The 26,554-nt window shown below is 43.0% G+C and overlaps 1 protein-coding gene across 5 annotated transcripts in view; it reads right to left on the bottom strand.

The window, feature by feature from the left end:
• The window catches only part of arhgap21a (Rho GTPase activating protein 21a), an 80,706-nt gene that overhangs the window by 16,072 nt on the left and 38,080 nt on the right, over window positions 1–26,554 (bottom strand). For 3 of the 5 annotated variants that reach the window (XM_030079123.1, XM_030079120.1, XM_030079122.1), the window contains 7 exons: window positions 24,186–24,374; window positions 21,916–21,937; window positions 10,878–10,970; window positions 9,800–9,878; window positions 9,304–9,358; window positions 5,988–6,011; window positions 2,220–4,260 (listed from right to left, as the gene is read on the bottom strand). In XM_030079123.1, coding sequence (XP_029934983.1) covers window positions 2,220–4,260; window positions 5,988–6,011; window positions 9,304–9,358; window positions 9,800–9,878; window positions 10,878–10,970; window positions 21,916–21,937; window positions 24,186–24,374 — 2,503 coding nt within the window. Of the gene's footprint in view, window positions 1–2,219; window positions 4,261–5,177; window positions 5,461–5,987; window positions 6,012–9,303; window positions 9,359–9,799; window positions 9,879–10,877; window positions 10,971–21,915; window positions 21,938–24,185; window positions 24,375–26,554 lie in introns of those variants that run through there. The other 2 variants (XM_030079121.1, XM_030079124.1) reach the window with 2 other exon arrangements.

Here is a 26,554-nt window from a genome sequence, read left to right as displayed (position 1 = left end):
GAAAAGGAAATGCAAGAGGCTAAATTTTGCCCGTGTGGGATCTGGGACACAGAGAAACACAAGAGCGACTCTGATTGGCTGGTGATGAGTCACCCATAAGGATGTAACAGGTGATGGGAGGCCAAGTTCAAGCTTGTTGAGGGATGTCTGGGAATAAGTTGGCACAGATACAAGACCTGAAAACGGCATTTTAGGAGGCCACCTCGAATTGAGCCCACAAAACCACCTCCAATCAACTACAATTAGAAACCGCTTCACTAAAACACAATAAAAAAGTAAATCTGGGGTTCCATTCCATTCCAACACCTTTCATGAATTCGTTAAATTTCTCAGAGAAACCCGCAAAAAAGACAGATTTTTTTTTTTTTTTTTTCCCCACAGCAGACAGGCAGAGACGTGACATACTGCATGTACCTCAGTAATACAAGTTACACTGTATACCCAGTGCAGCAAATTTGGCAGACACATAATGTAGCAGTTGTTAAATGTATTTTTTGGAAGAGTACTATAAAATGTAATTGAAGCAGACTGCTGCAGACTGTTCTCATTTCTCTGTTATGTCATAGCGCATTAGGACAGAGATGTTCTTACGTTACCCTTGGTGTACAGCACTACAGGATACATGAGACATTTACAGGAGGGGTGGGCAGAAAGAGAGAGTGACACTGAATGAGTGTGTGTGTATACCTAATGCCTGTATGTTTCTGTGCCTCCCTATTCAGATGCCAAAAAGTGAATACGTCATGGTCCTCTCCAGTACAGTGTCAAACTGTCACATAATCCTGTGCCTGACATGATGTCATCTCGAGTTAAACACGCCACAAGCGCTCCGGCTTAGCATGACAATTCCCTTCAAGGAACCTACTTCCTTTAGTATTTACACACTTGGATAACAGGTTCTGTCATGGCAATTACCTGACCAAATTATGCATTAACTGACTTTGCCTTCATGGCTGGAAAGTCGGGGGGAAAACTGTTTTAACCAAACGCTTTGAACAAACATTTACAAGGCAGCAGTAAATTTCCCAGTAGGTACGACACACCTTACAGCTCTCACTTCCTGGTAATAACCAAATGTTATAATGTCATTTAGCAGGATCAACACAAAAATTAGCTGGCAGTAAGCTAAGTAACATAACAACACTGCAAAAAGTCAAAATCTTACCAAGAGTATTTGTCTTATTTCAAGTAAAAATGTCTTATTTCTAGTCAAAATATCTCATTACACTTAAAATAAGACATGATCAGCTCAGAAATAACTTGTTTTTAGACAATTTTCACCTGTTTCAAGTGAAAATTTACTTGAAACAAGTTAAAATTTGCTAGAAACAAGAAACATATTCTGCCAATGGAACAAGCAAATTTTTACTTGTGACACAAGTGAACAAGCAAATTTTTACTTGTGACACAAGTGAACAAGTAAAAATTTGCTTGAGCTGATCATGTCTTATTTTAAGTGTAATGAGATATTTTGACTAGAAATAAGACATTTTGACTTGAAATAAGACAAATAATCCTGGTAACATTTGACTTTTTGCAGTGAATCTGTCTCCTGATTCAACCAGGAGTGTGAAAGCAAGCTGTGATGATAAGAGCAAGACGGTATAAATAAACAACTGGGTAAACAAGACTTTTTAGTATACAGGTGCAATTGTGCTGTAACTAAATGACTGTCGCTACAGGTAGGAAATATTTCCTGATGCAACAGGATTGCAATCTCAACTGTATAGCCTTCTGTCAAACTAGTTACAAAATGACTGACACACACACACACATGCTTGACTTCTCAATCACAGTTTTCAGCTCATCTCCCTCTCATGTGAAGGCTAAGAGTAATTAGAGCATGTGAAAGCCCTGATACACTTCAAAATAGAAAAAAAGCCCTCTAGCTAAGGCAAATATTACACAATTATGGTGCAAATCTGTGTCAGAGCATTCCAATATGGTAGTCCAGCTTGAAAATGCACTATAAAAAGATAGGGTGTGTGAGTCTGGTACAGTTCTATATTTATATCTCAAAAGTAAGCATGCTTTGATCTTCACAACCCACAGAAACACACTCTCACTCACACAGGACACAAGCTGTTTTTTTGTTTGTTTGTTTGTTTGTTTGTTTGTTTGTTTGTTTGTTTAACAAGACTGTTGCATTGCTGTTGTCATAAAATAAGAAGGGGGAAATGAAGCAAGAGTGTCATATCAACAGCACAGCACAGTCTTACCTATGAAGGGAATTGAATCCAGAGAGTCATCCAGGTTTTTGGAGCCGGAGGTGTGCCGTGTGTCTCCTAGCCTCCTCGTGCACACCTCCCTGCGAATGTCATTGGACAGCCAGAACACCCCTGCCTCTGCGGAGCCTGTCTTCACCATCGGCGATGACTTAGACAGAGTCTCTGCTCTCTCATTGTCATTCACGGCCAGTATGTAGGATGGATGGCGAATGGGTTGGGCTCCAGAGTTTTTATCCCTCCTTAAGACCACTACGTTAGCGTCAGGTCCCTCTACGCCCTCCGTGGGACCCCCATTGGTCCGTACGGTAGAACTGGTGGTAGAATTTTCTTTTACCTTTGGCCTGAGGGTCACTGCTCCATTAGCGGCGGAGGAGCCAGAGGAGGAAGACACGGCTCCACTCTGTAGTTGTCTCTGAATCGGTAGTTTAGAGGAAGGGGCGGAGCAAGAGGAGGACCTGGCTACCAGCCCAGCCTCTGGCCTGCTCTCCATCTTTAGGCTGTCGGCCCGACCCCTGAGCTGCAGGTGCTGCAGGGGCGAGGCGTAGCCTAGATGGTTGCCCATGATGGCAGCTCTTTGGTCTTTGAGCGGGTCTGTGGTGTTAGTGGAGGATAAGGCAGGTGATGGGTCTGAGATGGAGTTTTTGACAGGCAGACGAGACGGTCTAATAATAACACTGTCTGTCCGAGAAGTTAGTACAGAATCTGTCGTACCTTTAGTAAACACTGGAGAAGCTAGGGGTGAGTTGGAGAATCCACCCCCTCGCCCCTCTGCTTCCTGCCCGGCAAGTGTCCTATGAGGCTGAGGTAAAGCTCTCAGCCCTCCTGCCTGCCTGTTGGCTCTAGCATCCTCTCCATGGCACAGCAGCAGCCTGTCCTCTACCTCTGGCCGGCTGTACCCTGCCCTATCCCCGGATACAAGCCCCCCTGTCTCTCCAGGCTGCTGGCCCAGATAGTCACAGGAACGCGCCCGGGGTTTGGCAAATCCTGTTGTGGTGGAGGACGGCAGCGCGTCCTGGGAAGCGCTCCGAGGCCAGTTTCTGGCTGGCACTGTCCTCTCTGCTGATACTCCAAGCCTCTCCTGGGAGGCGCTGCGCAACGGAGTCACCACTGAAGGCCCCTGGCAACCCACACCCATCCCTCGGTCATGGGACGTGCTCCTCCGTCTGACCTGGGAGCCCAGTGCCAGCCCTCTCTGGCTGGTGCTGGGAGGAGGGGGTGTGCGTTGCTGGGAGTAGGCAGAACTGGAGTTGGCAGCGGCACGCAGGCTGTCCAAGCGCTCCTGGATGGTCCGGGAGCCGTAATTGTGCAGCCGCTTGGCGTCAATGTAATCCTTATAGGTGGTGTAGTTCCGCCAGTCGATGTTCTGGTGCGGGGAGGTTGAAGGAGCAGTGGGGGAGGGGGAGTAGTGGTTGTTGTTGGGTGAGACAGCAGAGGAGAAGGCCTCAGGTGAGGCAGGGGTGAGAGGGGCTCGCACAGGTGGCGATAAGGTGTCAGGATATATCTGGCCAGGTCTAGAACTTGAGGAAGGGGCATAAACTGGAGGTTCTGAGGGACGAGACGGCGTGTACTGCAACTGTGCTCCCCCAGGAGGTACCGAGGGTATGAGGGGTCTGGGCCTGGCTGTGCCTGGGTCCGCTGCGGGACCGTACCGATTCTCCTCTGTCCTATGGCTGGGTCCAGCCCGAGCCGAACGAGACCCCCTGTCCACTGGGTCAGGGGTCACCACCACTGTCCGCAAATTCTCGTTACATACGCACACCACTGTTTGAGTCTTTGACGCCTGTTGGGGTGGTGGAGATGGAGGAACGGGGATTTCTACGCGGTAGCTCATGTCTGTGGCCCCCCCTCGTCTCCCAGGCCCCTGAGCTGGCCCTCGGGGTGTCTCACTGACTGTAGAGGGCTCTGACATCTGGGCCATGCCCGCAGCCTTCGCTTCTATCCGAGGGTAGCATATGGGTGGGGGCTCGGGGATGTTCCGGGCATTTCCGCTGTACGCCTCATTTCCTTTGAGGTATGCATCTTGGGAATAGGCCTGCAAGAGATTATAGAGCATTATGTCACTATGGCTGCTCAGAGGTTGGAACGATAAAATAGATCACATTAAGCCCCGGGAGAATACCCCATCCAACCTGGGACAAGTTACCTTCACAAGACTTCTCTAAATGACATGACAATGTACATGGAACAGTGAGTGCTCTAGAGCTGTAGTGTAGCCCTTGATTTGACGTCTGCCGTAACATTAATAAATTAATAAATAAATGCGTACCACATTTATTTCTAAAAATATGTCTCAAAGCACAAAAAAACACAACTCAAAGATGTCTAGAAGTCATTCTTGTTAACCACTGTCACCTCATTTCTTAATTTGTCAGTTCAGAAAAGTTTAGTGCACCTGAGTTTTCAAGCAAATTCTATCATCAGGCAATCGACTTGCTGTCATGTCTCACTTCAACACCTATGCCGTTACAACGAGCAACTGCGTAACTCTAGACCACCATCAGACTTTAACCCTGCAACACGGTGGCTGACTGTTTCAAAGCAGAGAAAGAATGGCAGTCCACTAATGTCTTTTATTGACAAAAGCCTTTGTGTGAGCTGATGACATTATCAGGAAGACAAACACTGTCACTGCATTCCCTGGGAGAAATGTAAGTGACAGATGGACAACTGGATACAACGTGTCTACAGAAATTTAACAACAGCACACTGAGAGAAGAGATTATGCTCAGGTATGTTAACAATCTCTGAATTCCTTCCTTGGAAATGATAAAAAAAAAAATGACACACCACCCGCCTGATAAACATCAACTGCCAAGAAAAGCCACAGACATGGAAGAGTGGAAAAAGTAAAAGGTATAGAGGTAAATAAGGAGAAAGTGAAGGTTTGCCAGGTCTGGAATAAAGGCATGGGACCTGGCATGAGGATTAAGCTGGCATGGGTTTACCCACCTTTGGCCCAGGAGAGTGGGCCCTGAGGCATGAAGAAAGGAAGAACGGGGGGTGCCTCTGTTTGCCGTTGGCAGCTAGCGCTACTTCTGTCAACATGACTCCACGACTCCGCTGTCACACTAACAACTAAATTGCTTTCCTTAATCAAAACTCAATAAAAAACACTAGTACCCTGCCAGTTAAAACCTCACTCACTGTCCGGTGAAGGATTGCCATTGACCGATGTAATGGCTTCAGAGCAAAACCGATCCTATACTGAACGTGCATTAATACGCATCCTTGCAGTGTGCGAGCTCTTGAGGAAATGAAAGGGAGAGAATATTTGTGTTGGACTTTAATCGAAAGCACTCTACCTGAAGTGTCAGGTTACATTTGTGCTCACAGCAGCAGCAGCGTGTTTGCTGCTCCATGCCTCCCTCTAGATTAGCATAACTCATGTAAGAAAAAGCAAAGAACTGCCTGCATACTAAAATTAGAGTTTAAAATTCTCCTGAAACAGAAAATCAAAGCTTTTGTTTATACACTGTTTGCACATATACCTTTTGTTTATAGTATATTGTATACTCATATTTCTGTCCACCTGCTTTTCAGAAAAACACAAGCATTCAACAATGAACAGAAGACATACTACTGCAAGGATCGGGAAGGCACTACACTTTGGATGCAGGGGTTTGACAACTTCTAGATGTGGGAGTGCAAGCTCTATTTTGGGTGGAATACACTGTATTAAAGCACTGTGAATCATTTAATGCAAACAAGACCGGTACAATTTACAGGAAAGTGATGAGTCAGTACAGTTTCCCTTCTTACCAGAGCAGTGATATCCCTGGAAAACTGCAGTCCACAGGTTAGAGAAGGGCAAGCAGAGAGAAAAAAAGAAAAGGGAATAAAGAGAAGTAAACAGGTGAGCATAAAGAAATGAGAGGTACAACGCCGGCGGTGGAGGTGAGACTGGCAACCGCTCTCACTTCAGCACAGGCTAAAAATACATCCTACTGTGGGAACGCTGGACGACGGCATTGCAGAGGAAGAAACAGGAGATGAAAATGAATAGAGATGTGGAGGGCATCGGGAGTGTCGGTGCCTGTCCTCTGTCCCTCTCAGACCTGAGTGTCTTCCTGTCCCAGTCATCCCCATCACTTGCCTGCTTTTAGCCCTCTTCCAGCTTGAATAGTATCCGGGTTAGTACTGCTCACTTTCAACATACTCAGCATTTCTTTCCTGTGTCTCTGTCACTCTCACCTGTGCACAAACAAACCTCCCCTCCCCCTCTCTGGTTGCTTTGGCATTTCAGCGGCACATACTCTACACTGACTACTCTTCTCCCTCCTCCCTGACAGCCCCCCTCTCATCTGTTCAATGCTGCTCTATCGTATGTTCACTTTTGGATGAGCATGAGAGCACACTTGCCTGATCTGCTCCCATCACTCTCTCACTCCCTCTCTCTCTCACTCTCTCTCTCCCTCCAGTAAACAGTGTGCTGAGAGGAGTCAGCTGACTGCAGCTGCGCTCCCTCTGGTAGTGAAGTGAGTGGCTCAGTGTCTCTCTCTCCACACACACACACACACACACACACACACACAAACTTGTGTATGAACATGCCACTGCATTCCTCCATCTTCCCTTATCTAAACAAATATCAAATGAATCAACTCATTCTGACTTCTGCAGCGATAATGTCATTTTGCACACATTGTATCTTTTCCCAGGGTACAGGTTGCTAGAGCGGTATCTCAAAAACACTTCATCATATATTTTTATTCACCATGCTAGCATTAAATTGGTCAAAACACAACCACAACACTTAAAGCATTACAAAATACTATATCTGTATAAAATAACTGTATTTTAATTCAGTGTTCACACATGATTGCAAAGCCCTATTTTCAGCAGCCATTAATCCAGTGTAAGTAATCATGTTAATGTGGTAAGCATGCCTATTACATTAAGTGCAAATGAAAAAACTGTGCTGTGTACTGAATCTGAATATATTAACATATAAACATTATGGAGCGATATAAATAAAGAAAATGGGAAGAAATAAAATATAATGTTAAACATTTAAAAATTAAATCACATCTTGGATTGAACTATGCCGAATTTCAACTGCAACAGACGTGTACAGTACATCATGCGCTAGTTTAAACTCATATATCTGGCTTGTGACAGGCAGACTCTGAAGGGGAAAAAACCTTGGCTGGCAGATCAAGCACAGAAATTAAATTTGACTTATGTTTCCCTCATTGGAGTAAAACAACTAATTGCCTCTGTAGAAGTCTTCGGCCTCGTGAGCGCTCAGACGCATTCCAAAACGCCAAAAGCAAGTTTCTGTGGCTTTTGGCGAGCTGCAGCCAAGCTAACTTGTTATGCGTGGAATTTAGCATCACAGTGGGATCTGAGTCAGTTCTCTGCTCCAAGAGAAAATTTCCAAGGGTAGAAGAATAACCGTGACATGTGGCGACTGGTCTGGGATGACCTGGCATTGTGTTATCGTCTGTGGGGCTCTGGACCCTGACGAATGGCGTGGGCTGACTGTGCTGTTTGCATCACTGACCTCGTCAGCGTGGGACTGTGGCACCAGGTTTAGCTCAGCTCCACTGTCATATGGCTGCCTGCACTACACACTGCTTTTTGAGAATTAAGCTGACACCTTTATCCAAAATACCTTGACATGAGGTCACGCGTGTTGAGTCTTGATGCTCAAGATTATTACATGAGCAAGAAAATGTTGGACACTAGTGCTGGATGATATGTCAAGAGTGGGTGGGGTGGAATTTTAAGTTCCATTTTTGTTTCCATAGCTCAAAGTTTACATCAATTTAAAACATAAAATATGTGGAGCAATGGAGACTGATTTAGATCAATCAATTATTAACCAACTTTTTATTTTGTGGTGGCTGGGTTGTTAATGTAACTGTGCCCTACATGAACCTGTTTTTGGGAGACCCCATTATTAGGATCTTATTTTCCTCAGAAATGAGAAACTGTGGAAGTAGAAATTAATCTGTGGCAGGCCACCAGATTCAGGTTTTTTACACTTATTTGCCAGTTAACTGCCAAATTATTTCCATGACTTTCTGATAAATACATACTAAATTTCCACGACTGGATTTCTGTGTTGCAATGAGTAAAAAAACTTTGGCTGGTTTCCTAGAATGATGGAAGCTGGTTTCCTAGAATTACGATTGAATCATGATGATGATTCGTTCTCCCTTCTGACGTTCTAGTTCAACCTCTCAGTATTATAATAATTATTAGAAACTTTCTGTGACTTTTCTAAACATTAGGGATATTTAATATTTTCCCAAAGCATTTCCAGGCCTGGAAAACACATTTTTGAATTCCATGACTTTTCCAGGACTTTCATGACTGCACAAATCCTACAGATTTCAATACATTTATGGGAAACCTTGAGACCTTTAAATTGGAGGGTGGAAAAAAAAGATACCAACAAAATAAATTTCATTGGCAATGGATTCAGCTCATCCTCAATCAGCTGATTCCCAAAATATTCATCCTATTGCCCAACCCTACTGACCACATTCATGCAATAACATTCATGTGTCATGCTGGCTAAAAGATGGATCAAACATGTGATTTTCAGGTCACAGGACAGTCTAACCACTAGGCCACCTTGCCATCTTGTTTTCAATCTTGAACATCAAGAGTAAATATTTAGCAGGACCGGCTGGTAATCTGTGTGAGATGGACCGAAGCAGGGTTTATGGTTCAGTCGAGCGAGTATGCATGACAGGCTAATGTGGAATGGGATTGATGGCTTGTCTACGTTTGCCCTCCCTCTCTGTCAGGGAATCTGCTAGATGATGTTTCTCTCTGAGGGGTGGAAATAATCTGGGCTTCACTAAAGCCAAGGAGTAGTGCATTAACATCAGCACTGCTTCTGAAAATAAAATCACTAGACTACAACATTCAAGACCAGTACAGCAGAAGTGCATGACTTTGACATTAAAACGATACTGGAAATAACATATAATAAATCAGAAAACCTGTATTTAGAAAATGTCTGTACTCATTCATTCATGGCTCATTTTGGGGGGAAAAAAAACAACTTCCGGGAAAAATATTTGAGAGCACTTGCAATGTTTACTGATGAATGAATGCTTACCAGCTGCAAAATGTCCTCATCCTTTGGCATCACACACAGTTCCAGTGAGGCATCACTAATGGAAGCAAGGGTGTGTGAAAGAGAGAAAGAGAGAGGGAGAGAGGGAGGGAGAGGGAGAGAGAGAGAGAGAGAGAGAGAGTTAGAATATGGAAATAAACATGTTGAAAGGCATGATGTGTATTTAGTGTATGACACATGGCGATTATGCTTACACAGAGCAGATACGAGTATGATTAAGCAGTGCATGCGCGGTCATCACTGATAGGGAAATTACATTCCTTGGTAAAATAAATGTGAAATTCCCCTAGCACATTCTATAACAGCAAATACTCCCTGACTGACTCCCTGTCTGTTATTCAGTCCACAAACGTGGTGTGGTGTCTGGGGAGTGAAGAGATTTCATAGAAACTTGATAGATGTGGGCATCAGGCTCTGAATCAAAGCGCTCCTACTGTAATGAACCATGAGACTGAAGAGAAAGTGATGGGATCCTTACCTGTTTTGGATCAAGGCTATGACTTGCGAGTAGGTCTTTCCAATGATGCTTTCTCCATTCACCTTCACTATCCGGTCTCCTGTGGAGAATTTGAGAATAAATTATGTGCCGGCAGTTTACTGACAACAACAACATGACCAATTAAGAGGCTAGTGTGCATTTCAGCGGCTCTACTCGCAAGAAAATTATCTGTAAGCCGGTCAACACAGCTCTTGACCAAGGAAATGACTCTGGAGTATGTCCCGTCAGTATAAAGACAGATCTGTGCCCAGAACACTGGAGAATAGTAACACACGGGCTGGATGCCAGACGCTTGTTTACTTGCAGGCCTCCACGTTGGCAATCTCCATTCAAGCTTTCTAAAGATGGCCATCTTACAGGAAGACTGGCGAGGAGAGTTTAGGAGAGAAACTAGATAATTGTGGGAAAAATGGTGTACTCCCCTGTCCCAGGAGAGGAAAGTGAGGAGATGAAAGAGGAGAGCTTAGATGTCACTTAACTTAGGCTACTTAGCATTTCCTGTAATAAACTGTGCTAACCTGGCAATAATGCTGACAGCTCAGTGCACACAGCTGCAGTCGCGCGCAGGTTTTAGCTACTACGGTATCACTTCCAGCTCAAGGAAAAAAACTGATTCATTCCTTAACAAGGAAGGAAATCATCGGGCAACTTTTATTATTTGATCTGTTCTGATTAAAATTAGAAATGACTCGCATAGCAGGAGGAAGTGAGAAAGTACAGAGGGAGGCCTAAAATAAGAGAAAAGAAGAGAAAAGAAAACAAGAGAAACCGCGAAGCTCCAATAACAGAGCGCATCTAACACTTAGTTCTACCTCCCACAAAGGAGCCATCTGTTATTTTGTAACTCTCATATTTGTTTTGCCTGGCGGCTTAGAAGGAAGTGGAATTAACTACAGACGTGAGGAAATCTTGGCGTCTAGCAACACTTTGAGGTCAAATGTGAGATAGGCACGGTTAATCATAACATTTACCGTTTATCAGGAAGAGTGTGACTGCAACAATCTCCATGGAAACTGTGTGTGTGTGTGTGTGTGTGTGTGTGTGTGTGTGTGTGTACCTGTACAGAGTCCAGCTCCGTGGGCGGGGCCTCCCTCCTTCACTTGCTTGACGAAAATGGTGTCCATTGGCTCCAGACGGTTCCGCTGTCTCCCTGGCAACGAGAGAGAGCACATGCACACAGGCGATTGGTCACACAGGCAGGAAGAGCGATGGGAGAATCAGAAGTAGGCCACACTGAGACGGCTGCGGAAAAAAGTAGAGCTTCGACTGCAGCATCACGACGGCTCGGTGAGATGGCAGTCACTGACAGACGGCCTCTAACGGAGAGTTGTGTCATATTGACAGAAAAATGTTGATGCCAATTTTTTTTTCTCTTTTTTTCTCTTCGAGTGTGAATTGCAATATTTTGTCTATGGGTAAGGCTTCTTCTACTTTGTGGTTGTCAAAGCAGGACAATGCAAGGATTGATACAATTTGAATGAGACAAAAAAAAAAATACAAAAAGACTTGTGGACAAAACAACAACTGTTGTTAGGAGCTTCTTTGCCCAATGATAAGAGATAATAACAGCAATAACTTTACATATACAGGATGTTTCAAAACAGTATGGCGCATCACAGAAAAAAAAAAACAACAACGGCACATGACACAAGATAAAATCAAATATTGAATAATAAATAATAAACAATAAAACAGATAAAGATGACACACAGACAAACACAAACTTAAACCCAAGAGATCAAAAGATAAAGATCAGACGGTAAAACGCGCAGGAGTACTAGTTAACAGCAGTTTACAGACGGACGGACAGACAAGTTTGTTTGATATTTGGAGCATTGTGCATTCTTGATCGTGTTAAGAAAATGTATGTACTCATATGTTACATATCTTTGCTGAAATACTCTCTTCTCAACTCTGATTAGCATCACCGTCAGCTTTTCTGAACAGGACATGAGTTTTACGTCTGTGGTATAAAGACACACAAGCTCAGTGCTTTTGACCAAACTGCTGCTTATGAAGCAACTCATAGAAAAAAAAAAAAAAAGGTCCCAAAATTTCCTTCAAACCCAAAGCCCTGTCCACCACTATTTCCTGCAATGCTTCTTTCCATCCTGTCCTGTATGCCTCTGTTGGTCGTCGTGTCCTGAGCTGCAGTGTGAGGCAGACAGGAGAGGTCACTCTGTGCTGACAGGGCGACAGGCAGGCCAGCCACAGGGGAGTTGGGTTTCATGTGGCAGAGAGCGAGCGAGCGAGCGAGAGAGACAGTACAACATGTCAGGGAGAGAGGGCAAAGCCAGAAGCTGGGGGGGAGAAAATCTAGCTAATTAAGATCGAGTGTGAGCACAATAATAAAATCTTCAGGCGGCACATGTGATACTTGCTTGGAGAAAGAACGGTGGCAGTTTGCATGTTTGTGAGAGACAATGAGTGACTGTGTTTGTGTAGTTGAGAGAGAGAGAGAAAGAAAACACAGATAAATCCTCAGTCCCTGGGCCCTGAGCCACGCTGACAGTCGGCCTCAGCTGCCTCTTGAGCCCTTCCCTTTGAGGAGATACAGTGTCAGAGCACCTCACCTTTCTTTTCTTTCTCCACAGAAGGCTGACTGAACATGCATGCTCTTTTCAGTGAGACCCTGCTTCACGCTGACACAGGCAACACAGCTCATGTCAGGCACTGAGCATCTCTACCAAAGCAGTTCAGGGGCTAAAGGACAGGTTCAGTTTCTAAACCAGGCGACACTGAAATGTTGATTCCGATCCTTTTTGTCTCTCCACAGCACAACCTCATTGCTGGCTTTCCCGATGAGAAACTTAACACTCTGCTGCAGCTTCTCCTTCACCACAGGCCAACAGAGCAATCGTTTTCATGCTCTCAAAAACCTTTTTGTCCTTTTCGAAAATGGGGAGCTCACAGTACAGTCATGTGTCTATTTGAACAAGAGCAAGTTTAGAACAACTATTCTTTATTACTGTGTTTGGAACGACTTTTTACAACAACCGCAGTACGTCCCAAACATTTGTTAACTTTCACAGATCAGCAAAGAGAGCAATTTGTAAAGCTCTAGGTAGCATGAACTTTGCCCAGCCAGTGGCAGACTGGTGTGTGTCTGGCTGAGAGAGAGAGAATTTAATAAATAAACCCTGTTAGACAAGACATGGTTTGCAATCTTTTGTTTTTTTTCCCCCCGGAAGATAATTTCAAGACATATTTTATTGTACTTTAAGTTTCCCCATTTCCAAGGAATACATTTATAATGGTTTCTGAGGATGAAAACAAGTGCCCTGTTGGACTGTGCTGAAGGCTCGCAAGCAGCTGCAGTGATACATTTACTAAAGTTAGTGGTGAGGCTGTGCTGATAAATGATGTGTCTCAACATTTTAATACAGGCTGCGTTGAAAAATACCAAACCTATTCCATATGTCCTTTGCTGAAGGGCATCTCCACAATAGTTGCCTTCCGGTCAGTCCAGGGATTTAAAGCGCTAACCTTCTAGTTACAAGTCAACATCTCTAATTCAACCAACTACCACTGGGCTTCTATAAACTTGAATTGTTTTGAGTAAATCCCTGAATCAGACATTTTCTTATTGTCAGCAAGGAGAGAAAGGCTTTCCCTATACAGCACAGCAATTCCAGATATTTGTCCTGTCACACTGCCCAAAAACTTTGCCTTGTGTTTTCAGCCTAGACTGCCATGCATAACCATGTTATGTTAAATATCTTTATTCTATTTGTAATGATGACGCATGCACATGTACTTGCAAGCTTCCAGCTCCCTCTTGTGGCTTAAAATGTTACTACAAAGAGTCACTGCCTGTGATGCACAATATTTTGACTTACAGATTATCAGGTGTAATGATGAACTTCACTGGAGGGAGATCATAAGACGACTGAACAATCTAACCCTCCCTCAGGTACCTTTGACCACACTGCAAGCCTTCTGCCAGCTCTGTGACTCCAGGGTCTCAGATTTGATCCCTGACACACTCAAAGCATCCTTTTGATGTGATCTGGAGCAAGACATCGTATCCCCACCTGCTTACTCACTGTAAACCACACTGGACGAGACTGCCAGCTGCTTTGAATTCCTAAAATATCAACAACAGACGCAGAGCTTTTTTGATCCATTAGATGGCAGCAGAGCACGTCAACTGATTCTCATGACTTGACCATGTATGTGGAGCACTGTGGGACATCAAGGGCAGTGCTGTATTACCAACCACCTTCATGCTAGTCGTGTTTTCACTGGATAACCTGGCGTCCTCATCCTCATCCATACAACAAAAAGCTGACTTACTGAAAAATATATTGCAGCACAAGGGTTGTATTTCTCTTTTCATCACCTTTTTTTGGTAGGTTATCAAAATTTCACTGCTGCATTGTTTATGTTTCACATTTATGACTTTATCCTCAGTCAATATGGCAAATGTGAAGGCTGTAATTGACTTGAGCTGTAGGTACAGATGTTGTGTTGTCCCACCCCCACCCCTGGTTTGTCTGGTTCTGCACACACACACACACACACACACACACACACAAAAATCCCCGAACACACTCTTTCTCTGTCTCTGTGTACCAGGCAGATTCCCAATCCAGAGCCAATCTCTGAGCGCTCCAACTCTGCAGCGCAAATTGGATTCGGGAAGTTTCCATGCCCCGCAGCTGGATGAACAGGATTAAAGTGCGGAAATCTGAAGCTTTAGATATTTTAATGCTCCCGACCATCTTAACAAAGCATAAACTACCGTGTGGATTAATGAAATACATCAGCCCACCCCATACTGACGATGGGCATTCCAAAACCCAGAATGAACTGCAAAAAAAAACTGCAACTGCTCTTGGATGGCACTTGGGACAAATGTTATGTGCATGGATAAGGCACTGAATACGACACGCCTACAGAGCTGTCATGAAAGGGAACATAATGCAGTTGGTGATGAGGTCTATGCTTGAGCCAGGAGAAGTTATTTGAAAATAATTTCAGTTTAGCCAACATGGGACACCATAGGAAGTGGGGTTGGCTACATCAGCGATGTTCAGTGTAGCATCAGGTAAGGTCTCAGTCACTGACGAATGTAGTGAACTAAAGTTAAAATACTTTTATATCGTTGTTTATGCTTGCTATACTCATTATACTGTCCAGTGTTACAGTTCCTACCCATCTCAAACCTAAAAACAAACGCATACTAAACCGTAAAGATGTATTTGCAAAAACCAGTTGGTTCTAATCTAGTGTGAGGGTAAGTATTTACTCCAAATCAAAAATGGGCCTTACTGTAGATGGTGAATGTAAACAGCAATGGATTAAAAAAAATAGTGGTAAAACACGCACAACTATAAACACAATCAAAACAATACCAAAGTAACAATGTTGATGACTGCAATTTCCAACTTGCAAGTGGGCACAACAGAAATATTTCATTCAGACAGCTTTCCAAACAAAGTTTTCTGGTGCAGTGCAGAAACCACAGCCTAAAAATCAAGCTGCAAATTGACCAAATCCACAGCACTGGCATTTCACTTCTCTCTCCTGTTTCTTTTTTTTTTTTTTTTTTTTTACTCAGATACTGACAAAGAAATTATGCAGAAAAATATGTGAACACATGTATCACAATTCACACTGCATTTGTATTATTAAGCCAAAAATGCAGAGTGATCATTTTCTTTTTGTCCACATTGTGCACAATGTACAGTCACTGGCCATCCATTGGTGTGGCTGGGTGTTAGTGTTGCTCTGTGGCCTTAACAAGCTCTGGTTTGGCTGCCGTCCCCGGCTGCACAGCTGGGCCTGGTTGTGTGGGCTGGCTCCTTGCTCCCCCGTTGTTTTGGGTTAGATAATGTTATTCTACAGAGGGCTGGGCCCGCCGCCTGCTTACTGCATTAACCCTGGCGTAATGCCTCACTATCCATCACGCGGTTCTTTACCAGTTTCTTGCTCTCGCTCCCCTCTACAAACAACACATGTACATACCAACATGTATAGGTATACAAATTATGCAGATGTGCAGTCGAAACACTGCTCCCTAGTTCCTCGCTCTGAAAGAGAGAGAGGTGGAACTGAACTTGAGCTAGAAACTCTGTGTGCTTTACTCCAACTTTCCCAACACTTCAAACACAGATGAGGAGGACTGTGTGTATGTGTTTAGATGGCTATCTATTTCAGCTCTGCTCCAGCAGAGAAATATGAAAATGGGAGGCACATGATCCGGGCACAAGGAGGTCTCCCCATAGTGTGGGAAGGTCAAAGCACAAGCATACTCCACTTAAATCCACAAACTCAAACTTCCTTCAAAAGCACAGCATGCTTTATTGTCAAACCTCTACTCAAAGGACTGGGATTGCCCCTGGCAAAGAAGCTCAAAACATCCTGCTTGTCATGAAACTGAATGAAATTCTGGAATATATTTTCTTTCTTGATCCCATTCCCATGAGCAGGCATTCTGTGTGAAGTTAGCACACTACCAAGTCCAAGCACCGTATCAATAATACAAATTTTCTTCTAACTGCAACACTGCCGACCCTTATAGCAACCCTTGCCTGTTTCTCACCACCTTCCAGCCCTTAACAAACTGAAACCATCACAACTGTGTAAACAGACTCTGTCAGTTGCTGAAACAGCTTGTAGGAGCCAGTCTCAGATGGACAGGTCCCATTTCACTAATCGCTGCAGCCCGTAAACAGCCACAGCTTCATGTCGGTAACCTAAGCACACAGCGGGGTGAAGGTGTATCAGTAAGACTTAAAGCTGCTGTCATCACTGACAATGTGTGTGTGTGTGTGTGTGTGTGTGTGTGCGCGCGCGCGTGCGTGTTTGTGTAGATGTGCAAATAACAACCCACAAGACTGAATTCCTTAAAGGTCGGGGTCATTCCCAAATAAGTCACTTCCATTCACTGTAGTCCTGCTGACCAGCGAGAGAAATGCCAACAGTGTAACATGTGTGACACCATCAGTGTTGCTGATGTGCACTGGTCCACTCATCTGCTCATCACGGCCACTGTCAACAGCAAATCACACATCTACACAGACACACAGACACAGTCACATCTGGTGTTTTTTTTTTTTGTTGTTTTTTTTTCCACCACGGACAGGAAGGTGGTGGCGTACTTTCCATCATTTTTTTCTAAGAATTCCAAATACCAAAATCCACCCAGGGGAAAGAGGATATGTACTGAATTTATGCAAACTGCACAGCAAAAGGTCAACTTAACAGGTGATTCAATCTTGAATTAAGTCTTAAAATCCTGCTCGCTTTTTTTCTCGAAACAAGCCGAACAATCAGCCAAGCGGGTTTCAGTTCAAGCAAGGGTTGCTTTGGGAATTTTCAGGAAACAAGTGACAATACCATGAAACACATGGAGTGATTCTCCTCATTCAATGTTACTGCCACTTGTTTCTACGAAACTGTTAGAACAGAGCAAACTGCGCTGAGATTTTTGGACTTTAGTAAACAAGGGGGCTTAAGAGCTTTAAGATGAATGTGTGATGTCAAAGCATATCAAAAGACGCAAGATTGTATGCGTTGTACACGTATTCAAAACTGCATACGAGTTTATTTATTGTAGAAATCTTTGTAATTCAAAAATAAAACACTGGACAGGGACTGTAGCTGGAGTAAAGTTAGAAAAAAATGCTATTAAAGTGAAACTGGATGTGGTGAGTTCAATGTAGGGCCTGATGGGAACAAAAGCAGGGAAATCTGAAGTCAAAAAGTCATTTGGGTCAACAGGCATACAGATGAAGAGAGAGAAGAGGCGGTAAGAGGTAGAAAGGAGAGAAAAGGAACGAGAGCAAAAGAAGCAAAAGAAGAGAAGGGGGGGGAAAGGGCTAAGATATGAGGGACAGAGAGAACTCTGACAGAGGAGCGAGTTGGACAGAGCTTTCTTAAAGAAGGTGGGGCGTTTAAAAGCCCAACAGAGAATACTGGGGAATTCTGTTTGCTTGTGCTATGGCTCCCTCTGCAATCTTTATGGACTCTAACCAAAATCGGACAAAAAAAAAAAGAAAAGAGAGGGGAATATGGCCAATATCTGCAGTGAAAAGTTTCACACAGAATGAAAAACAAATATTTGAACAGATGGGGAAATTTTTATATTCCTCTTTTTGCTGCCTTGAAGTACCATGGCCTCACAAGCATAGCAAAGTATGCCTCATTTGTATTTTACCCTTCAACAGCTTGGTAAAATACACAGCCGAAGAGAGAGGGAGAGAAACACAGGGATAGAAAGGGGAGGAGGAAAAATGGGAGAGGGAAACAAGACAGAGAGAGAGACAGAGAGGAGGATTTGAAATAACAGCCGCTTGGTATGTATACAACCGCTGTGAAAGGAAATAAACAGATCCATACTAGAGACATGTGAGCGTACACACACACACACACACACACATACACATGAGAAAGAGAAAGAGTGAGAGAGAGAGACAGGAATTTGTCATTCCCATCATTTCCATGTTTGGGTTATGATGAGCTTCTACCTTTATATATCTATGCCTGTGTTTGTTAATCTATATCTCTAATGTCTGTGTCCATCAGTCCGTGTGTCTGTGTGTCTGTGTGCAAGTCTGTGTATGTCTGCCTGTGTGTATTTCTGGGGGTTTGAAGTGTTTCCAGCGGCAACACCCAGCTAGTCAACATGCGGTCAGCGGGCCCCCTCTTTCCAAACACCAACAGCCTCATCACACGCTGGCTCGCAGTCAAGCAAATAAACTGCAGAGCAGCTCGCTGGGGAGGCTGGACGGCTGCACCAAACATCACAGACCTGCACAGCCATCGATGACTGGGATGCAGAAAACTGAAGCTGGGCTGCTTAAAGCTGCAGTGTGCGACTTTTTTGTACATTAAAATAATAGGTACATAGGATAAGGGCTGGGTGATGTGGACAAAATCAAGCACCAGTTGAGCTGCGGAAACAGCAACTAAGAAAAGCACAAAGCAGCAAGAAATGAAAGAGCAGCAGAGGTAAATGTGTGTGATTTTTTTTTTTTTTTTTTTTAATCCATTTTTTATTGCAGACTGGCTGTGTTCATGATCTGCTTCTTCAATGCATGTGGCAGCTTTATGGATGCTGGTTTCCTGAGCCTCGAATTAAGAGCGTCAACAGCTCATCATGAGGAGTGACAAGTGTTTGGGTGGGACCGAGATCAACCGAGAGGGAGGGGGAGAGACTAATAATACATTTCCTGTCTCGAGGTGACAGTAGTTTCAAATCTGCCCTTCCACTTTACAATTTAAACAGTTAGGTGACACTCTAATACAGACCATGAGAATAAATACAGGTCTTGTTCAAAGATAAGCCCTTCAGAAGTGGGATCTCTGTACCCACCAGGACACACTTCTTCTCAAACATTTTAGTCAAACATGCACAGAACCTTTTTAATAGTGTTTCTGTAGTAGGGCTGCATAATTTATCTATAATGATAATTATGTTTATATTTTAGATAATGTGTGTTTTCTGCATCTTAGTACCGGTATTTTGTGCTTTGTAAAGCCACAGGAAGATTCCTGAAATTTCTGATATCCATACATGTTCTACTACCCCTCATCATAGCTGGGTTTCTGAGTGTGTTGTGAAGCAGAGAGTAATTTATGGAACGCTGGAAACGAGCCAAGTGACTTCCTGTGGCAGCAGGGGGGCTAAGAGCAGAGGTCGTTTTTCATCATCTATTGAGCTGAGCAATGAATGCTTCACATGCACTAACGAATGCACCATACATTTGATGGCACAGGCATAGACACACATGCTTAAAAAAAAAAATCGGCCATGTTGTTTCATGTAGACACTCAAGCAGAAATTCAAGTTATTAGTGTAACACTCCCATGCAAGAATGTGTACAAACACACAAATTCCCCAAAGGGTTTCCTTTTGCCACAGCGGGGCCCGGTGTGTGTGTGTTGTTTTATGTTTCGGGGCCTGTGGTGAACAAGGGGTGGTGGTGGCTGAAATGCGGGTGGGGTGGGGGGTGGGGGGTCGGGGGGGAGTCTGAGGAATGTGACACCGAGGGCCAAGTGGGATGCTGAGGGACACTTACAGGAATCCACCACTTGCTCAATTTCCCGTTGAGAGCCCTTCAGAATCAGATTTATCACAAGTGCTGCATTCACCCTCCATCTCACCCCGAATTTTTCACTTTCACTGTCCAGTCATGTCATAACAACCCACTGAATCATACCTGGTGGGGGCCAGTCCTCGCTTTGGGTCCACAAACCACAAGGAGAGCTAATAACCAAAGATTATTTTCTTATTTCACAAGCATGAAAGGGCAGCATTTTTGCTAAAACATGACCAATAGAAGTTGTAATGCCCAGTCCAGGTCTTACACCATTGCGTGCGTCACCATATTGATGTAATGACAGCTCGAGAGACCAAAATTACGCCTTTTCTGTGAAGCGTGTGCCAAAGTTTAATGGTGCAGTCTAAACAAGACCAGCTTTCCAATAGTGTCACAAAGCACAAGACACAACAGCAGCCTCAGTGCCAGAGCAAATATAAAGATTAATATCTTTAAAGTAGTAATACTTTTTTAAAAAATCTTTCTATTGGCAACATCTTTTGCTAATCCCATTTTTTGTGCTACTCTTCCCAGAAATCACTTGGAAATCAGAAGAAATCCTTTAGCGCACAGGAGGTGACAATGCTTGTTCATGTAAACTCCTGAGTTTATTTTTAGTTCAAAACAAACTTCTGTTACGCAAAACGTGAAACATATCACTTCCTATGCGCTAAAGCATTACTCCTAAGAAAGAGCTATGTCATATTTGGTGTTCACAACAACAAATATAAAAGCTTTCATGGCTGAATCACTATTATGTTGCATCACTTGATAATAAGAGCAGCAAAATGGACATTAATTTATATGAAAATACCAGAGGTTATTTCTTCAAGATCAAACTACTGTTTGTAATGAAATAAATAATAATTATTCCCACAATGAGAGAAGAAGAGAGCAGCTGTCTGATTGTGTGTCAGAGTATGGAGGGATTTTTTTGTGTGATGAGGTTTGAGAGAGCTGGTGAATGAAGCACAGCGCTCAGTGCTATCCCCCTGCCTTCATGCTGTGCTGGCTGCAGACGTGAGAGGAATAGAGAGGACTGGAGCGATGGGCCGGATGCTGTGAGGAATGCTGAGGTCTTGCCAAGCTAACAGCACAACCCACTGCAGCACTGAGGAGGAAGGACCAGAGCTCCAAACACACAGTGCAGCATAGCACTGCCCGCCTGCCTGGCTGGCTGGCTGGCTGCAGAAAAAAAGACAACTACACCTGCAACGTGCCGCCATATAATTGCATGAATATCACATGTCTGCCCATGACGAAAAAAACTGTATTTTAGGGGCGCTAACGGTTCGGCTGGCACCTTGTTTTTTAGTGTACAGTTCGGTATGCATCATGGACATCAGAATTCAATGTCTTTCTTTTTAATTTAAAGATACCAACAATTCAACACCAAAAGATTGAACGCTGCTTTTGCCAATGTTCTGTTAAGGTTGTAAAATGTGGCAGCAGAAAACCTTTGTAGGCAACGTGCACAAAGTCAGTTATTAGGCCTCTTGTTAGTAGTGTTGAAAAAAAACCAACAACAAACAACCATCAAAAATCCTTAATAACAGCAGTGGAAAAAAATATGGTTCACCACGCATGCACAGTTCGGTGAAGCAAGGCATGCAGAGTCACAGTTTTCAGCCTTGGTATTAAATCATTTTACCCGTAGTGTATCTGATAAGCTAAGAAAGACCGCATTTATAATGATGAAAGATTTAGCTCATAAGACGTTAGACAGCCAAGACATTAGGAATCATCAAAGTGTGTCTAGCTTATTTGAATCTGTAAAGAATGAGGATACATTAGGGTAATGGACCGCTTCCATCATTCTTTTATCCCTATTCTAGTGAACTGTGAAGTTGCTGGAGAGTAAAGAAGGGTAAATGGTTTGTGTGTCATGCTCAGATCTATGCGTGTCTTCCTTTTGTTATTGTCAACGCCCCACCTGAGGTCTAATCTACAAACAGTGCACATCCCTTTAAATACATGCAGCAATGTAAAAAAAAAAAAAAGAAGAACAAAGCAAAACAAATAAAACAAACGGAACTCCTCACTTACCTCGACTGCCATTGTCTTCATCCTATAAGAAAAAGCAAACAGCAATGAAGAAATGTCAGATGATGCCTTTTTCAGTTTCCTAGAGGTTTTCTTAATGAAGACGAAGTGGCAGTCCCACCAGTGAGGGTGCCTTCGCTATCATTAAACACAGTTAATTGTAACAAATGTGACAAGGGACACAGAGGGACAAGAGGCAGGGCAGTCCTCAGATCTTACAGGGAAAGTCACTCCATGGCCATGTTTGTGTTTTTTTTTTTTTTTTTCCCTTTTCCAACGCGTAAATCCTCAATTTCCTTCAGAGCACTGCTTAAAATCCACACGCCTGCTTTAATCCTCACCCCCTCAGTGACACATATGTTCTCCATGTATCCCTTAAGACTCCCTGCTTTCCCAAGGCTTTCCTTAAGACTGTCTGACCCTCTTCAAGCTAACCCTTGCAGGGCTGAGACTGTGATTACTCAAGAGCTCCAGACCCTAAAAGTAATTACAATAAAATTTGGTGAATGTACAAGGACAAGGATTATTTTGTGTTTCTCCCAGTCATGATTGGGTTATGCAATGGAAGACCTGGTTAGGGTCTACATTAAGTGTAACCTGTCTGGCTGAAATTTAAGGTTTCATTTTGGATATTTCCCAGAACCACCGAGTCTTACCATAAGACACTGAGCCATGTCTTATGGTAAGAAGGATAGAGAAAAGCTAGAAAATTTTGCTGAGAAAGTGTTTGCTTTTGCTCTGTAATTCCATGTATCTACATCAATATGGATGAGCAAAATGCCAGCAGTTACTACAGGAGACGAGCTGTATTCTGCTTCTACAGGAACTGTCAGTTTTTATGAGAACAAACTCTTGCTTATGGCAGTTCAACACAAGTTCACAGCAAAACTCTCATATCATATGATTAAGTTCAAATGAGATCATAGAAATACAAAGTGTCCCAGATTGGACTTGAAGTCACTGACATATGAGGATGAAAGAGGCCAAAACAACATTGATACCCGGCAGACCTCCAGGGAGAACCTGCCCATCTATGTGGTTGCACAAATCTCTGAGTATCTAAACTGTCACGCCGTCGTTTTTCATCCAAATGTCAGAACCGCAGCCAAAAGCTATAAGAAAGAAAGTGCTTTGTATGAAATCCTGAAGAGGTTGTCAAAATACACTTCAAAGCAAAATAAACTCATCTTTTCCTGAATTATCACTTACAAAAAAACCTGAAAAGCAGGGAAGCCTCTATTTTCCCATTAAAGGAAGCGGTCCTGCAGTATTTACCTACGACCCTGTAGTCCATGTCCATTAAGGGACGGAAGTGCTGTAACATCAGGATTAATACAGAAGGGCAGCCTGTTGCTGATGTTACCCAATGGACAGCTGGCAGACATCCCAGGTTGGATGATATGAGTCAGAGAGACTCTACAACTGTATGACTTGGACATTAAATGACTTAACATGTGGAGCATTTTGACATTACAGTTCAATACTAACACTGTGCTGCCCTTTAGTCTCAGTGATGACCACTGATGAAGACTTAAACAGACTCTTCATCCTCCTCTGCAGACACTTTATGCTGCTGCTTTTCTCTAATATACTATAATAGTGAGTCTATGTTTGGTGAGCACAGGCAGAGCTGAGCCAAATACAGGAGATTTGACATAGGATGAAAGAGTATTTGGAAATGTGACATATGTGACACGAAAATTAAAAACGTTATCTACATTTTGTTCTGCTGCGGTAATCATAAATGAGATCATTGCAATTCCATGAACCACGCATTGAAATTACATAATTTGCATACTAAAACAAGATTTTTAAAATATTTACATTCTAGTAAGCAGATGCCCTTGATAGAATATTTGTGGCTCAGAGACAGAGACAAAAATAAAAAAAAACATAATTCTGCGGACACTGAATATTTTTACTGCACAGTATTGTGGTTGTATTGAATCATAGAGCCAATATTGCATACTGAATCAGATTTTGAGATAAGCATATCGCCTCATCCCTATTTAAACAGCTGCTTAAATAGAAATGTCACTAACTTTAAAAAATTTGAAAAGCCTCAAATATCAGATGTAGACTCACATGATAATCTAGCAAAGCATTTGATAGACTAACTAATATAATTTGAATTCAGAATAATGTAATGGTTCCCAATCGCAATAAATGTAATGGTATGTGTATAAATACTTTGGGCCTACTCCGGTCAGAGGGCTCAGAGATGATGATGATGATGATGATGATGATGATGATGATGATGATGATGAGCTCACCTTAAGAGAGGAGTGGACAGCGGACTCAGGCGGGTAGACGATGAAGTGCCGCAGCGTGAAGCCAAAGCCCTGCGAGGTTCGGCGCAGGTGGAGCGTTTTGGGCCCCGGCCAGGAAAAGGGCTCCTCTTCTCCCCCGGGAGAAGCCGTGGCTGACGCCTCGCTCTGATCACGCCCATCCTTCTGTTTGGCCTGGAGGATGGACAAATGTACAGAGGAATATCAGTGCTGATGTTGGGAACAACTAAATCATAAAATGTTAGGTTGACAAAACTTGCGATCATAATGTAATTTTAGGTGTGATATCTACAATGAAAAACACGGGCAACCATACAGGCAACACACTGTGCTATAGACAACGTTCTGCTCCATTCTTAAGAAAACAAGTGCAGTCTCACAGATAATGCTACACAGTAAAACAGCCATATTCTTGCGAGTGTCTGGAAAGAATAAACCAGAGTCACATCAAATTACACTCGCTCTACTCACTTCACCCCTGGTAATTGTGTAAAGCAAAGTGTCTTTGCTAAAACAAAGAAAAGTCTGTTTACTCAGATCAAACAGCCTATGGCTAAGGACAGGCTGTCTTCCCCAACTTCATTTAAAACACAAGAAATCCCCTGTTGGTGATTCTTCACAGTTATCACAGTAGGGCAGGTTGTTTCTGCTGAATAACAAGGTGTCATTTTGCGGTCAAGGCTTGTGTGGCCGCTCTGTGCCTGGAGCACACGAGAGTTCATTGAAAGTTGCAAGGTTCTGTGGTGTTTGCGTGTTAAGTAATGCTGCATAAATAATGGATGAAATATTGACTCTACAATTTCAGCTTGTGAGATGCTGCATTTTCCCCCTCAGATGCAATAATGTTCAAAACAGCTTCAAGGTGCTCTGGTTTTAAGTTGAATCCCTGACCTACGATCCTACAAATCAAGTTGAAAATTGTGCAAGTCAAGTGCTCGGGTCTGTCAACAAGAACATTATGACAGATAGCTGTGGTCACACTGCTATGTCAGTGCGTTCCAGCAGCAAAGAAGAGGAATTACAGGTAAGATGGCTGGCTGCCTGAGAGCTGAGGGAAAAAACATACAAACACAAAATTATATCTGCTCACACAGACAAAATCACGTTAAACCATCAAATTGATGTTTTGCACATTGATTGGGTAGCAATATCAAGTATGATAAAACTCGTTTTCTTTAATAAGACCTAATCTCTAGGTTGACATCACTAATCCTTCAAGACACAGCTCCATTCAAAGATGATGAAGCATGACCGAGTTATTGCCTGGTCCTTTTTATAAACTAGACTGCATTATTTTGCAGACTAGGCCTGTAATTTTAATCCCATTGTGTGTCACAAAGCTCAAGGTATACCCTCAGTGGCAAATATTCTACACAGGTGAAAACCACTGTGGTCTCCTGCAAACCTGAGTTAAATGAACAGTGAGAAATATGGTATTTACTCAAAGAAGCTGTTGATTAGACACCTGCTGAATACAAGGAGCATATGCTGCCATTTTGTATAGTTTCAACAGTTCACTATCAAAGAATGACGTTATTGAAAAATGTCATTTCTATTAGAACTCCCTGAGTAGTTTGTTGAAAACGGTCAAGATGTTGACAAAAGATGCCAAGAATGCAGTCAAATAATTTTGCTCCTAAAATCACAGACTACTAATCATCATTAGTAGAAGTCAAAATAATCTGTTCTAGCTGTAATTTTGTAAGTTCCACAACAATACATGTGGCTTTAGTTACAGCACATTTGGAGCCATGGATGGTTATCACACGATGACAGACTTATCTACAACATACCTTTGTATCTACTGTGACTAACACGGGATAAAAACAACTATTAGGCACCGACGGCTCTCAGCTTGCATAGCATGTCACCCAAAGTTTATGCCCACACAATAAAGCACCTGCAGTGTATCAGCAATAAGAGCTCATATTTTAAATGATCTATTACAAAAGCTGTTCATGCAGAAAAGCGCTTTGGGCTACACAACTCTGGTCTCAAATGGCAACTGTAACTAAGCAGAAAATACAGTGAGTCACTAGAATCTATGTCCATGACCCTCTCTTCCTGAAGATGATGTTACGAGACCTAGGAAAAATGCGCGTACACACACACATACACCACACACACACACGCAGAGAAAAGGTGCAAAGAGACATAAATCACAGAGTGAGCCAACAGCTTGTACTATGATATATCGATCAATGACATGACATGCATTCTTATGTGCAAATCCATAATTTTACAAAAGGATATTAAAGGCACAAGTGTAATATTTCAAATGATTGTACAATAAATGCTCTGTGACAAGCCAGTATAAAATACCAATTCATTTTTGGAGGTTCCAGATCCAAAAA

Source organism: Myripristis murdjan, chromosome 20 (genome assembly GCF_902150065.1).
Source record: "Myripristis murdjan chromosome 20, fMyrMur1.1, whole genome shotgun sequence".
NCBI classification, from domain to species: Eukaryota; Metazoa; Chordata; class Actinopteri; order Holocentriformes; family Holocentridae; genus Myripristis; species Myripristis murdjan.
The sequence above is the reverse complement of the archived record's forward strand: the minus strand, read 5'-3'. Positions and strand labels throughout refer to the sequence as shown.